General features: G+C 43.8%; 1 protein-coding gene across 1 annotated transcript in view; it reads left to right on the plus strand.

The window, feature by feature from the left end:
• LOC142365559 (methyl-CpG-binding domain protein 2) overlaps positions 1-16,312 on the plus strand; it is a 50,109-nt gene that overhangs the window by 13,648 nt on the left and 20,149 nt on the right. Inside the window, exons 2-3 of the mRNA XM_075446429.1 lie at positions 2,303-2,462; positions 11,028-11,165. Coding sequence (XP_075302544.1) covers positions 2,303-2,462; positions 11,028-11,165 — 298 coding nt within the window. The remainder of the gene's footprint in view (positions 1-2,302; positions 2,463-11,027; positions 11,166-16,312) is intronic.

Here is a 16,312-nt window from a genome sequence, read left to right on the forward strand (position 1 = left end):
TCTTGGTTTCTGAGGAGCAGAAAAGAGTTTTGTGGTGAAGTGTGTGTATACGTATGTGTGGCGGGGTTTTTTTGGTTTTTTTCCCCTCCCACACCCATCCTTGAGGAGGTTAGCTTCAGATTGTGATCTGTTTTAAGTCTTTTTCTCCCACCCTTTACCTCTTGTTAATTAAGTCTTTCCATATTTCTGCATTCATTTAAATGACTTTGAAAAATGTTTGGCTTAATTAGCTATTTTTCCCAGAATTCAATACGTATTCTTCAGTGGGGAAGTTCTTGCCTCAAGGTGTTTTGAAGTTAAAAAAGAAAACACCCAAACCCCAACACTTTGGAAAAGTGAAGAAGACAAAAATTTTCAGTAGTTTTTGAAAGGAAATGTGTGAAAAACTCTCTGAGCTCAGTTCACCTTTTGGATTTCGGCAGTGGGGAGGGTTGACGCTTGGCTTGTTTCATTGGGCAGAAGCTTGCGGTAGACCCAGGGGCTGTTGACTTCGCGTGACGGCCATGTAGCCATTTTCATGGCTATCTAGCTATACTGAGACACTATCACAAACTGGTGTTTTAATCTGAATTTTACATAGTGGTTCTTGATCCTTGATTTGCTGCCACGTCCGGGGCAGCAGCGTTGTCCCTTACGGTCAATAAGCTGCATATGAGCAACGACTTGCTGTAGACTTACCAGCCTTGGTTGGTAAGTCTACAGCAAGCCCCGGTGATGTCAGTGAATATATGCACAGATTAAATGTATGTTTAGTGCAGACGGTGCGTGCACAAGGTGCGTGACTGTGTTTGGGATGCTTGAGAACAAAGTGGAGGTGAGGGGATAGCGAGTTCTGTGAAGTAAAGATGGGTAGGAATTCCACTTCCGCAGGAGAACTGGGAGCTGGATATTTGCTGATGTTACTCAAAAACATCAGCTGGACATTTGGGGTAATAATAACTCCAGAATTCCAAATGAAGATGATTTCAATAACTTCCCTACAACTGATTTCGTTTGTTACGGTGGGATCTATGTATACAGCTGCAGCTTCACAGAATCACAGAATGGTCGGGGTTGGAAGGGACCTCTATGGGTCACCCAGTCCAACCCCCTGCCCAAGCAGGGTCACCCACAGCAGGCTGCACAGCACCGCGTCCAGGTCGGTCTTGAATAGAGAAGGAGACTCCACAGCCTCCCTGGGCAGCCTGGGCCAGGGCTCCGTCACCCTCAGAGGGAAGAAGTTCTTCCTCGGGTTCAGCTGGAGCTTCCTCTGCTTCAGTTTGTGCCCGTTGCCCCTTGTCCTGTCGCTGGGCACCACTGGAAAGAGTCTGGCCCCATCCTCCTGACACCCACCCTGCAGATATTTGTAAGCATTTATAAGGTCCCTTCTCAGCCTTCTCTTGTCCAGGCTGAACAAGCCCAGCTCCCTCAGCCTCTCCTCGTAGGAGAGATGCTCCAGTCCCCTCCTCATCCTCGTAGCCCTCCTCTGGACTCTCTCCAGTAGCTCCTCATCTTTCTTGAAGTGGGGAGCCCAGCACTGGACACAGGGCTCCAGATGGGGCCTCAGCAGGGCAGTGTAGAGGGGAAGGAGAACCTCCCTCGACCTGCTGCCCACACTCCTCCTAATGCACCCCAGGATCCCATTGGCCTTCTTGACAGCCAGGGCACGCTGCTGGCTCATGGTCAACCTGTTGTCCACCAGGACACCCAGGTCCCTCTCCACAGAGCTGCTCTCCAGCAGGTACCTATTTCATATTCTGCATCACCTTGCTTGCTGCTTGCTTGCTTGCTGCTCAGTTACTTACCTGGCTTTGCTCACCGGTCTTAGTGACTGACTAGCTAAGCGGTGTCGTGTCCCCTCAAACCCTAGTGCTGTGTGTCTGTTTAATGCCTTGCTGTTTGGTAGCGGAGAAGGGTTGCTGATGAGTCTAGGCTGGCCTTAGCCATCAGTTTAAACCTTGCAGATGGTCTTTGCGTTTGCGCAGAGAGGTTCCGGCACTAGGCCACAGCCTGACATTCCGTTTTATACTGCTTATACTGGAGTCTGGTTTAGCTGTGCTGCTAACCCAGCTTCCCAAGGTGTAGTGCATCCTAGCATCCGACAGCTTGACACGTAAATTAAATCCTGGGCAAAGGACGGGAGCGGAGGTGCAGAGGTTGGGCAGGTGTACCAGCACTGACCGACACCTCGATGAACGTGCCACATGGAGTAAAGATAACGGAAACTTTTTAGTTATTTAACAAGGTATAAAGCCTGTTATAAGAAGTCAAGGTTGTATCCTCTTGTACAACAAAACATACTAAAGTGTTTTCTTCTTTTTAGTCCAAGTGGTAAGAAGTTCAGAAGCAAGCCTCAGTTGGCAAGATACCTGGGAAACACTGTTGATCTCAGCAGTTTTGACTTCAGAACGGGAAAGATGATGCCCAGTAAATTGCAGAAGAACAAACAGAGACTAAGGAATGATTCTCTCAATCAAAATAAGGTTTGTTAGTAAATACTGTGTTTAAGGATATCCTAAGAATTTCCTTTCCTGTAGTTCATTTAGCAATTTCTTTTCTGCTTAAAGCAGTCCGCTTCTAAGATGTACGTGTATGCTTAATTTTGAGTAGTGGTAGAGATGTAAATTTATAACTAGAAGGAATGCTCTGCTACTACCAAGAAAATACCGAGGTGAGGTTAAGTGTGACTCAAAAGTTGGAGTAATTCAGGAGTTGGCTTGGAGAACCTCAGTGCTAGTCATCTTCCTGAACGAGAATCTTCTAAGTGGGAGGAGTTAGGACTGTTGACGCCAAGAGATTCTCCTGTGAAAGGCTTCAGATTGCTACGTTCATCTTCCTGTTCTGAGATGAAATAGTTCGTGTTATGTGCCAGGAAGCTTGTTTTCGGAGGCAAATGCACTTATCTGTACAAAGCTGGATGTCTGCGTGCAGCTACGTAGCTTGGCAAGGCCGGGTGTTGTTCTGTCTGAGACTGGGCCTTTCTCAGTTGATCCGATTGCTCTCTCACTATTTCTTTTTGAACGACAGTGTGTCCTTTTGAATACTGAAGAAAATGCGTATAGTAGGTGAAAAAGAAAAGGCTGAAGCGTACAGAAGTGAAATAACTGGCAGAGCACATAGGGACGTGACGAGTAAATTTAGCTGACTCTCATATAATATATTCCTGGACCAGCTTTAGAAACCTCATACAACAGTTTGATAGGATTTCTGTAACAACCTGAAATGTTTTCTTTTGAAAGGGTTTTATTCTTTAGGATTTCATAAGTTACAGTAGTGTATGAAAATACCTAACAAGTTATAGCTGTGTCTGTGCACTGATTTTTTTTTTTTGTCATCTGCTGTTTGTAATGCATGAACCACACATTTCATGCTGATTTCTTTTTATTTAAAGCATGTGTTCAGATTATTAAATATTTTCTTTCCACAGAGATGAGACTTTCAAATAATATAAAACTTGGGGGTAGTCTAAGGAAAGGTTTTAGTTAGGCTTTTTGCATGAGCAGAAATTACAAAAATTGGTATATAAAACCTGGAGGAGTCTGTGCTCACTTTGTATTCCTGTGATCGTAGATTACTTGAATGCTGCCCTAAATACATGATTAGAAAAAAATGCTTTTTTCAGGTAGATGAGATTTATTATTGCTAAGTGACTGAATCTGTACCTCGTGAGCTTTCAGGAATTTCTGCAGTATTCCTGTGATAGTTCCAAATGAGATCTCAGCTTGTTCCTGTAGCTGATGTTTTCCACAGACGCTGGAAGAGGTTGGTTGTGGTCGTCTTCCAGTCCACCTTGCTGGGGGGGGCCGTGAAAGACAGACTCGCACGGGCAAGTTTGTGTATAAACTTGCTGCCGTTTTGTGGGTTGTTCAGTTTTCTACAAACAATTTACCACAAATGTCTCTAAATTCTTTGGCTCCCCTTATGTTTCAAGAAGGAATACCAAAATATACTTGAGCCTTCTTTCTCGGACGTGTCTAGGCAGTTAGATTTGTGCAGGTGGTGGCTGGAAATGCTGTCTTGCCACACTTCTAACTTGAGATTCTCATCAGTAGCAGACTAGGACTCCATGTCAAGACTGACATATTAATGCCACCTGGAATGGGACTGAGGGTAATATATGCTAATGAATGCTCTTCGTTTTGTGATGTTAATGTACAACAGTGTAAATGACGTGGAAATATTCTTCTCACAAGATACTTACCTCCAGTCTTAGCATGGTGCATTCTTCCTGACCTTTCAGTATTGGCAATAAAGGCCTGTATTTGACAGGTTTATTTATGGTAGAGCGGCAGGAGGAGTTTTGCTTCAGCCTGTACTAATCTTGCCATTCTTTTCTGTGTAAGCGTTTTTACATTTCACTTGCAAATTGAGTTACTTTATTTGAAGTGCTTTTGAAGAGCCAATGAAGTAAGGAATACAACTGAATATAAATCCAGTAGGTACAGCATACGGTTGTGCTTATAAAAATACACTTATCAATTCTTTCTGTTGAAAAGAAAATCAGAATCACCGAATGGTCAGGGTTGGAAGGGACCTCTGTGGGTCACCCAGTCCAACCCGGGTCACCCACAGCAGGCTGCACAGGACCTTGTCCAGGGGGGGCTTGAATATCTCCAGAGAAGGAGACTCCAGAGCCTCCCTGGGCAGCCTGGGCCAGGGCTCCGTCACCCTCAGAGGGAAGAAGTTCTTCCTCATGTGCAGCTGGAGCTTCCTCTGCTTCACTTTGTGCCCGTTGCCCCTTGTCCTGTCGCTGGGCACCACTGGAAAGAGTCTGGCCCCGTCCTCCTGACCCCCACCCTGCAGATATTTAGAGGCATTTCTAAGGTCCCCTCTCAGCCTTCTCTTCTCCAGGCTGAACAAGCCCAGCTCCCTCAGCCTCTCCTCGTAGGGGAGATGCTCCAGTCCCCTCCTCATCCTCATAGCCCTCCACTGGACTCTCTCCAGCAGCTCCTCATCTTTCTTGAAGTGGGGAGCCCAGCACTGGACACAGCACTGCAGATGGGGCCTCAGCAGGGCAGAGCAGAGGGGAAGGAGAACCTCCCTCGACCTGCTGGCCACACTCCTCTTGATGCATCCCACTGCAGGTTAAACATGCTGCCTGGTTGATGCTTCTGGAAATACACGTCTTCGGAAAGATAGTGGACTGAAATTCTTCTGGAAACTGCTGTTGGAGCATAAAGTCCTCCTACGGAGTAAAGACGAGCAGGGAACACTGCTGTTTCTGCCAGCTGATCCGTTGCTGTAGTTCCCAGAGCAGGAAGAGATTGTGTTTGGTGGTGGTAGGCAAGTGAAGTAAAGCCCACAGTATGTCTGTGGCTCTGAAGGCTGGAGTTTGTAGGTGTGCCTACAACGGAGTATTGTGGGCTTAACCACCGTCTGAGGTGAAGTAATCTGTGCCTGACCATTGGAAAGACGTGGATAGGGTCTTCTATCTGGAAAGCTCTAAAGAGATTTCAGTTCTTCAGGAGAGGAGTTGGTTGTAGGCATCTTTGTTACTTATTTCTATTAGGAAGTACTGGAAGCTCTTGCTTTGCCGTGAATAAATCTTAACGTGTGGCTGGCTTATGATCTGTTGTGAAAAAGAGTTTCTCTGAGCATCAGTCGCTTCCTGTTATCGTGGGATGATTTTTTTTCCCCTGTACGTCTGAAGACTTGCAGGTGCTGGCGATGGGTGAGCTTACAAGTTTCTGTACTAACGAGTTTATTTCTGTTGTTCAAAACTCAGTGCCACGAAGAAGAGACTGTTTATTCAGGATGAGATCAGAATGCCCAGACCTAACTACGATGAGAAAGGAAATAAAGCAGGAAAGTAGTAAGATTATGATTACAGTACTTAGAAATGGATCTGTGCTTAGTTTAAACAGTTTATCCTAATGACCATTTTCTAGTATGTAGCCTTGATAAAAAGTCTATGGGACACTTATCCCTGGAACCTGTATTTCCTGCAGAGTTTATAACTTGCCAGGGTTCTGCTTTAATTCTGGGGGCTGTATCATTAATGTAGCTGACTTTTCTGAAGTTCTCATGCTGCCTGAAGGAATCTTCCACTTTATTTTTCTAAGTTTAATGGATTTATTTTTGAACTTCTCTTTAAGTCACGTTACAGGCCAAATGGAACCTGCACATATTTTTCTTGAACTTGAAATCATAGAATCATGGAATGGTTTGGGTTGGAAGGGACCTTAAAGATCAGCTGGTTCCAGCCCCCTGCCATCAGCAGGGACATCTTCCACCAGCCCAGGGTGCTCAGAGCTCCATCCAACCTGGCCTTGAACCCTGCCAGGGAGGGGGCAGCCACAGCTTCTCTGGGCAACCTGGGCCAGGGCCTCACCACCCTCAAGGTGAAGAATTTCTTCCTAATATCTAATCTCAATCTGCCCTCTTTTAGTTTAGAGCCGTTCCCCCTGGTCCTATCCCTACACCCCCTTGTGAAAAGCCCCTCTCCATCCTTCCTGTAGCCCCTCCAGGCACTGGCAGCTGCTCTAAGGTCACCCTGGAGCCTTCTCTTCTCCAGGCTGAACAGCCCCAACTCCCTCAGCCTGTCCTCGTAGGAGATGTGCTCCAGCCTTTGGAGACCTTTGTTCCAGAAATGTTTGCTAAACCAGATTTATCCCCCATATGGCAGATTGGGGGGGGGGGGGGGGCTATTATTGTTTTTGTCAGTTTTAATAGCTATTTTACCACTAATGCTGATGCTACTGCGCAGAATGCTCCGGGGGCACGGACTTCAAAGCTTCAAATACTACTTTGAACTTGATGTCACAAGATCTGGGAATGCGAAGCTTGTGGGATAGGCAAGGTCTGTCAAGGTTCTGGTGTGATTTGAGTTACATGATGTGAGAAAAGTTGATTGTCAAAATACTTTGTGCAAATTTAAGTACATGCTATTGCTGTCTAGCTCTGGTTGGTGGCTCTGTGCTCATCAGAGATGCTTTAATTGTATATGAAAATATGTATTACATATAATGTATTAGACTCACTATTACTTACAGTAAGTCTAATACATTATATATGTATTAGACTTACTATTGTCATTATCAGTGGGGGGAAAGAAAAATACAGCCCAGAACCAGTATCACACGTGTTAAAAGCAATGACCAAAGTGTCTGACAGCATTTTTCTAGTGGACTTGGGACTACCTGGGTGAAACATTAGAAGTGTTATCTCTAGATTTATTTATAAGCTTAGATTCTCACTTCTGCTTCGTATAAAAAGGTCTTGCGACTTCCGTGCTAATTGAGTGGTAGTTTCTCTGGTTGGGTAGAACGATGAAGCTAGAAGTACTCGTGCTCTGTTGCTGTTTGCTCTGGCTATGGAAACCCTGATCCCAGTTATAGAATCATGGAATCATAGAAAGTTTTGGGTCGGAAGGGCACCCTAGAGGTCATCTAGTCCAACCCCCCCGCAGCGAGCAGGGACACCGCTAACGAGATCAGGTTGCTCAGAGCCCTGTCCAGGCTGGTCTTGAATGTTTCCAGGGATGGGGCCCCACTACCTCTCTGGGCAACCTCTGCCAGTGTTTCACCACCCTCATTGTAAAGAATTTCTTCCTTATATCCAGCCTAAACCTACCCTGTTTTAGTTTAAAACCATTACCCCTCGTCCTGTCACTGCTGTCTCTACTAAACAGATTGTCCCCATCTTTCCTGTCGGCTCCCTTTAAGCACTGAAAGGCTGCAATCAGGTCTCCCCGCAGCCTTCTCTTCTCCAGGCTGAACAAGCCCAACTCTCTCAGCCTGTCCTCATAGGAGAGGTGCTCCAGCCCTTGGATCATTTTTGTAGCCCTCCTTTGGACCCGCTCCAACAATTCCATGTCCTTCTTGTGCTGAGGGCTCCAGAGCTGAACACAGGACTCCAGGTGAGGTCTCACCAGAGCAGAGTAGAGGGGCAGAATCGCCTCTCTCGACCTGCTGGCCACGCTTCTCTTGATGCAGCCCAGGACATGGTTGGCCCTCTGGGCTGCCAGTGCAGGCTCATGTCCAGCCTTTCGTCTATCAGTACCCCCAAGTCCCTCTCAGCAGGGCTGCTCTCGATCCTTTCCTCCCCCAGCCTGTATTGATAGCGGGGATTACCCCGACCCAGGTGTAGGACCTTGCACTTGGCCTTGTTGAACTTCATGAGGTTCACACATGCCCACCTCTCCAGCTTGTCCAGGTCCCTCTGGATGGCATCCCGTCCTTCTGGTGTATCAAATGTACCACTCAGCTTGGTGTCATCTGCAAAGTTGGTGAGGGTACACTCGATGTCGCTGTCCATGTCATTGATGAATATATTGAACAGCACCGGTCCCAGTACGGACCCCAGAGGGACTCCACTTGTCACTGGTCTCCATCCGGACATTTAGCCGTTGACCACTACCCTTTGGCTGCGAGCATCCAACCAATTCCTTATCCACTGAAAGGTCCACCCATCAAATCCATGGCTCTCCAATTTGGAGAGAAGGATGTTGTGGGGGACCATGTCAAAGGCTTTACAAAAATCCAGATAGATGACGTTAGTTAGCCAAGAAATCAACAGTGCGTTAGGGATGGAGCTGAAGATGTGCTGCCTTTCCCGTTTGAAAGCAGTAAATATTGCAAGACATAGAGACTGGTTAGTTTCTGGCTGTGAGTTTATAAACCATAAATGATAAGTGCCTGAATTTCTGAGGAAAACTTCCACTGGAATTTGTAGGTTTAGCCTTATTACATTTTAATGAGTTAACTGCTACCTGGAAATGATGAAGAAAAGGGACCTATAAAGTAGCAAGGTATATTTAAAGGTAGGAAGAGAGACCTGTGATCGGAATCGCTTCTATTGAAAAGAACAGATTTCTAGAGCTCTTTCCAAATTCACCTGTATGTTCTGGCATGTTTCTTCTGTTGGTCTGGAAAACTGTTCTGGCTCTTTTGAGAGGGTGAGTAAATCTGTATTAAGCAAGGATTCCCAAAATGCTACAGTGCCAGCTTATAAATGAGTGTATGAATTGAGTCGTACTGTTGAATAGCTAGGAATATGCCTGGCATCCTTGATAAATCACCTTTGCCACGTGCATGAAAAATCAAGGCCTGGAATTTAAAATTATCCCTTCATTTAGGTTGTGTTGAGTTGCCTAGATAAATATGAAGTGTTATTCTGTTGGTCCCTCCTCTCGATTCCATTCCTTAGAATCACGTGGAGGAATTCCTCATTTTTTTTTCTACCAGGATGGATCTAGCAGTGCCGTGTCATCCTGGAGAGGCTGTGGAAAGAGGCTCCTACCTACCCAGCAGATGAAGCAGATAGTTGGACAGGAGAGCAGCCAGTCTCATAACCATCGTAGTGTGTAAGGGTCTGTTTTGGGATTGAGCAGCTTGGCTGTAGAATGGTCTTCATAATGAAAATTACTTTCTGTGGAGTGCGGAGATTATATTCTTTTTATTGCTAATTCATGGATGATGCACTGTGTGCATATAGGAAGAATGACTTCACGCTCCTTTTCTCATCAGCCATCGGCCTTGCGATGACAGAGGTGTGCTCAAATACAGGAACACTCCAGCAAAACTCTGATAGAGGGACACATACTATTAAAATAAAATTTAATCTGAGACAGATGCATTGAAGAGAAGTCTTATTGCTTAATAAGCCGAAGCCTCTCGCCATTTTTTAAAATTGATTTTTATGCAGATCATTACAGAATGTCTGTAGTCAGTATTCTAACTGTGGTCAGCTGGAATTCCAGAGCGTTCAGCTTGCAGCGGTTTTCAAACAAGCGTGTGTTCTCTGGTTCTTAACATCGTCTCTTTTATGAAGGTGTGTGGTCCAAATTGCGTAATGTAAATATGGAGGATTTGAAGATTGAGATTGAATTCCCATTTCTAAGCCCAAGACGTGGTTTTTGTTGCAAAATCACGAGTTTTTCATTAGGATTTACTTAGACTCCTTTAACGTGATCCTTGGATGGAGTCTAATATCAATGTGCATTGTGTATCTTTAGAGCTATGATCTCACAGCCAATTATAAAACCTTTGAGATCTGAAATACTACTTTTTTTTCTGCCTTTTGAATGAGTAGAAGTAAACTTTAACCATTTTTCTTTGTCGGAAACTAGATATGGCTGTTGATAAAGTGCTTAGCACTGTCCTGCAAAATAGCGAACGTGCTTTTTGATGCATGTTCATTGGGAAAATATGTATCATGGGATATTTATTTTCAGTGTCTGTCTTCTCTGGATAGAATCACGTGTCTTCTCAGTCACATCTTTGTATCCTTGGGGGTAAAAAATAAAGAGAATGATTTCAGTTGTTAAGAAAAATACCAGACAAAATGCAAGAGCAGGAGAGACTGAAAGTATGTCTGCAGGATTTGGGAGAAATGGGATTATGAACAAAAAGATGCTGCTCTGTTGGCACGGCACTTCAAGCTGGCAGTCTGCTTTTGGATAGAGAGCCAGATTTAGAAAAGCCAGAATGGTGTACAGGTGATGACACGTCTTTTTCTTTCTTCAGCAGTCTTGGGGGTGAGAGGAGAATTCCATTCCCCCACCCCAAATACTTCAGGAGTGGTTGCTGCGGTGAGGGGTGCAGGCACTGGTATCTCCAAGAATATTTCCAGAATAAATGACTGCATTTAATGAAGAATTGTTTGATGCAGGAATTGCTTAGGAAGTTTGCGACCAAAGTTACGTAGGAAGTTGCTGTTCTTTAAGACTTGGAACTCTCTAAACTGTTGGCTGCAGACTCTGATGAAGCTTTGGAGTTTCATTTTGACATCTGATGGTGAAGCTGTCTCTTTTCAGAATGTAAGTCGCGTGCACAATGAACATACATGTTTTAACAAAAGAAAAGATGGACTTTCAAGCAGTTTGAGTCTTCCCAAGAAAGTGAAAATGTGTGGAACCAGTTAACTTCTATATTTTTCTTTAAAAAGGATGACTGCAAAGGTTAGTTCAGTGCAGCATTTAAGGGAAGTCTTTACTCCGAAAAAAGCCTTCTTCTTTTTCACATCTGTAGAAGAGTGTGAATCCAACTTAAATTTGTGTAATTTTTCTGTCTAATTTTTGTTAATTCGCCTTTTTCTTTTTTTAACAGGGAAAACCAGACTTAAACACAACTTTACCCATCAGACAAACTGCATCCATTTTCAAACAACCGGTCACCAAAGTTACCAATCATCCGAGTAACAAAGTCAGATCTGATCCACAGCGGGTGACGGAGCAGCCACGACAGGTAAGAACGAGTCTGGTTCCATTGCTGCTGTTCAGAAAGCTGAAACGAGCTGAGAATGTGCTTGTTTTCAGCCGTGCTTCAATGACAGCACATTGGGTGTCCTGGTGGACAACAGGGTGACCATGAGCCAGCAGTGTGCCCTGGCTGCCAAGAAAGCCAATGGGATCCTGGGATGCATTAGGAGGAGTGTGGGCAGCAGGTCGAGGGAGGTTCTCCTCCCCCTCTACTCTGCCTTAGTGAGGCCCCGTCTGCAGTACTGTGTCCAGTTGTGGGCTCCCCAGTTCAAGAAAGATGAGGAGCTACTGGAGAGAGTCCAGCGGAGGGCTACGAGGATGAGGAGGGGACTGGAGCGTCTGTCCTAGGAGGAAAGGCTGAGGGAGCTGGGCTTGTTCAGCCTGGAGAAGAGAAGGCTGAGAGGGGACCTTAGAAATGCCTCTAAATATCTGCAGGGTGGGTGTCAGGAGGATGGGGCCAGACTCTTTCCAGTGGTGCCCAGCGACAGGACAAGGGACAATGGGCACAAACTGAAGCAGAGGAAGCTCCAGCTGAACCCGAGGAAGAACTTCTTCCCTCTGAGGGTGATGGAGCCCTGGCCCAGGCTGCCCAGGGAGGCTGTGGAGTCTCCTTCTCTGGAGATATTCCAGCCCGGCCTGGCCGCGGTGCTGTGCAGCCTGCTCTGGGTGACCCTGCTTGGGCAGGGGGTTGGGCTGGGTGACCCACAGAGGTCCCTGCCAACCCTGACCATTCTGTGACGGGTGGGAGGTCCTATCTTGAAAGTTACTTCTAGAAATGCATATAATACAAGTTAAAAAAAAAAATACACAAATTAGAGTTCATATGGAGATTAATTTTTCTTACTCCAAAATTCCATTCATATTTGGTGAACGTATGGCTCTTGAAATGCAGATATGCGCTGTACTGTCACAACTGGACATGAAATGTGGGGGAAAAAAAAGTCATGTGCAGCTTCTTAGTAGAAGTTTCCATAAAATACACGATTATCATCTAATATCTCTTTTATATGGAACAACTTTGTGGAAAAATCAATAAAAAATTGTATTTTAAATCCCTCTTTTTCACTACGATACTACTGTAAATAGAAAACACAGTAACATAAGCTCATCTTACACAGGTTCTCCTTTAGCTGCTTTTCTTTAGATCAGTGACAGACTGCTTGTTCACACTGTGGTTTGTTGGTTCTGTTTTTTATGTGGAGGAGGGTGCTGAGAAGAAACGGAGATCTGGTTAATGAATGAATGATTGGCTGGATAATGTAGTGTATATTGGATTGAGGTGTTTGTTTTGAAGTCTGACTTGTATTTTTGGAGTCATAGCTCTACTACCATCAAATTATTCTATCTTAGGAGTGCAGGGATGAGGAGAAAATGCAGAGGCACGTTCAAATTTTTGTACGCTCGTATGTCACCAGCTTTTAACAACGTTTCCTTTGAAACGCAAGCTGTCTCTGATATTGCACTTTCAAACATCTTGAATGCTGTTCTTGTAAGAAATAACAAGGAATTTAGACTCTGCATCCTCTAAATTCAGGTGAGAAAGAAAAAGAAGAAATATCGAGCCGTATTGGAGCATCTTGTTGAGATGTCTTTTAGCAAGATTTGAAGGCCTCAGCTCACTGTTGGTCCCGTGAAGTTCAACAGGGGCCATGTAAGTGTATGACGTTCAGATCTAAAAGATGCATAATTGCATTTGTCTGTTGATTCTCTTCACGTTCCTCGGGTTTTCCTTTTAACTACTGCACTTTGTGTGCCAGGAATTTCCTTTTGGTCATGTCTGCCAAACGAGTAGTAATCACCAAAGCACAGGAAAGTTATGGCACCTTTGTGGCAGGAGAAATGGAGGTCTGGTGGTTCGCATCGTGATGGGTTCTAAACTCTTTCGTGCTTGCCTGTTTCCTCCCTGTTTTTTTTCTTCCAGAATCTTTTCTTCAAATACCTAGCGACTGAAATCTTTGGGAATGCATCTCTTGTCGCTTGCGGATGACTATCCAGTAAAGATTTGCAAAACAGGCTATTTTCAAACCTACCCAACTTAAATCTTTGCCTCCTTAAGATAGGTTGTAACGGATTAAGCTATAGCAAGATCTTCAAGTGATCATCATCTGCTGATCGTTGTGTCAGCATTCTTTTACGATCAAATTCCTTTCTCCTTGCTTGCAGCAGTGCATCTTTGGAAGAGGGCACTTTAAACACAACTCTTACTCTGTATTGACAGACTTCATTTGGAAGATATGCTAGCTCTGTGCATTGAATGTAAAATAGTTAATCTTAGATATATAACTGCAAAGGAAATCTTGGTGTGTCTTACTCTTGCTTTTCTCCAAGCTAGAGTGTTGCCTTGAGCTGTCTTCTTTGTTTTGAGTAGTGATGATTAGCATAGGTGGGAGACTTGGGGAAGGGAGAGAATAGATTGTTACAGCTGTTTTTATGTAAAATTTGAGTGAGTTTTCAGTAAAATTTTCCTTTAAAAAATCTGAAACAAAATAATGTAGGTAGTATGCTGTCATTGATTGGAGAATCTTAAGCAAATTGACAGCTTTCATAAACAATTTCCAGTGATCTGTTTGCTTTACACGCAGATTTCCATCATACAATTATCAATATTTCTTTGGTATTAGTAAGCAAAAGTATGGAGGAACTCCAGTCATTGATTGTGTGTGCACCCTTCGTACACACGTACATAAATGCACATGTTCATCTTGTTTGAACATAGCATGCAGTTCATTCTGAGGTTTTTCTCACTAGCTGGGTATAAATATTAATAGATACCATCTTTGCTTGGTTTTCAAAGGGCACCGATTCTTTTCTTGACGCCATCTGTTGAGATAAGGTAGAGAAGCTTTATTAGAATTATTATTAATTATTTCTAAGCTTTATTAGCTTAGAAAACTTTATTCTTAGTAGAGCATGCACCATGTGGAGCACCTGTGACTTGAGATACAATTGTTGGACAAATGCAGCCTTGCAAATGTATTCAGATTCTCTTCCTCTGCATATAAATCCTATGTTTTCCTTACATAAATCATCCCTACATGTATCACAGTCTTCTCCCCTACTCAGGTGAGCAAACTTTCCTGTACATAGATAGACTGTAAATATATCAGTGTTGGATATTCAAGTGAATGCTGAAACACTGACTATATTGCCTATTTTTATATAAAGCTTATTCAGTTACCACTTCCAGTGTCATTCCTCTCCGATTCTTCAATCCTTGGCCCAAATCCCTGAAGGGATTCTTGCTTCTGTAGTTCTAGATATCCGTCTCTGAAAGCTTTCTCTGCTTATATCTGTTGTATCTCCCTTTTCAAAAGACAGTCTAACCAGAATTCCCTGAAAATTCTCTTTGGCCTGCCTCCTTATGTAGAGATCAAAATAAATAACTAGTGTAATTCCTTGGCAGTCAGTAGTTTTCTTCATGACCTGTGAGTGAGAAGACATGCTTATTGGCGTTGGCAGGGAACGTATTTGGCAGCAGCTCTTCTTTAAGCAGTAAACTCTGTGGTAATTCTTGGAAAGATAAATTAATAACAGCTTGCCTGTGGTCTTCCTATAGGTAAATCTGTGAATTAGACCAACAGATCTTTGTGGCCACTGCTGGTTCCGTATATTCAGCGTGCTAGCTGGTTGCACGCAGGAAGGGTCACGAGGCTGTCTAAGCCTTTTTCAAGCAACAGCTCTGCAAGACAGCATCTTAAAGCTTTCAGAGCCTTTCTTAAAGGTTGAATAGATTGCTGATTATCAGAGTGGAGAACTTTATCAAAGAAGAACGGAAATGTTCTGGAGAATCCTGGAAGTAGGTGGTGTCAGAACTTGAGCTGTGTGTGTATGCATGCATGCTCTGAAGGGTCTTCTGGTACTCACCAGGCTTCTCTTAACTATCAGTCTTCTTCATATCTCATTAAATGATAGGAGTGTCTGTAGGTTCCTAAATAGCAAATCTAGTAGCCTCCATTGCAGTTTTCTTCACAGTGCTTTAGTGTCTCTTTTTGAAGCATCAGCCTGCTCAAAATATTTTGACTCTCCATAATCTTACTTAAGATAGGTTTTCTTGCTATTTCTGTGGGTTTGGGGTTTCTTTCCCTTGCAGGGTCCACTTATAAACCAGTGTAAGAAAAAGAATCCTGAAAGATTGCTAGTGGGCCCTGCAAGGAAAGAAAAAAAACCAGCAAACCCCCTTGTTTTAGCCTCCTCTCCACCGTTAGTATGTTTTGATAAGGTATGATCCATTCTTGATGAATTTAAGGGTAATGGTTTGGATTTTAAAAAGTCAAATTAGCATTGCTGAAACTGGAATGAATAATCAATCAAAAAGTCAGGCAACTATATCTGTCTTCTTCCTCTCAGGTGGTGTTGAGTAGTGTCTTAAAATCACATTGTTTTCTCCCTCCTTCCTGTTTAGCAGAAAGACCATGAGATGTAGCAGTGCTTCAGGGCACATTAATGCTCCGCTTGTGCATCTCGATTTGAGTATTCCTCATTGAGAAGAGTCAGTGTGAAACGGAGGAAGTCCTGTAACTATCTGAAACTATTATAGGCAGTAAATCTTTCATGTAATCACTTCAAATTGAGTTACTTGCCTGTCAAGTGTTCTCTACCCAACTGAATCAAATGGAATGGTGCTGCAAATCAAACTTCTTTCTTATGGATCGCTGCCTTTTGTACCTATGCTCATGTGGTGCCTCCAAAAGGTCCAGGTCTGTGTCCTGTGTGGAGCACTTAACCCCTTCTTCATGTGTTAGAGCTGCTTGGTTCACACTGTTCCACGCTTATTGACCTTTTTCAGGGTTAATACGAAACTCACCTGTTTACCCCTGTGCCCCAAATGTGTGGTACCTGAGGTATTGCTTTGAGAGAGCTTTGAGGACCCACTGATGACTAGTTAATTCTGCTGTGTACTGTTGATTGTGGTGGTAAGGGTGTTTGAAACCATACTCTTAAAACTGACGTTAATCATAAGGCTGAATTTGCAAAGCATTGACCTCAGTATCTTCCTGATACATTTGCCTGAAAACATTCCATGAACATACCTCAGATGTTTAAAAGAAGGCCATCCTGCTCTTCAAAGCTCGTTTTGAGAAAATAAAGTAGTCAGTCAGTATTACGTGATCCAACTCCTCTAGTTCTGTGGCA

The sequence above is a fragment of the Opisthocomus hoazin genome, chromosome W (assembly GCF_030867145.1).
Source record: "Opisthocomus hoazin isolate bOpiHoa1 chromosome W, bOpiHoa1.hap1, whole genome shotgun sequence".
In the NCBI taxonomy this organism is placed as follows: domain Eukaryota; kingdom Metazoa; phylum Chordata; class Aves; order Opisthocomiformes; family Opisthocomidae; genus Opisthocomus; species Opisthocomus hoazin.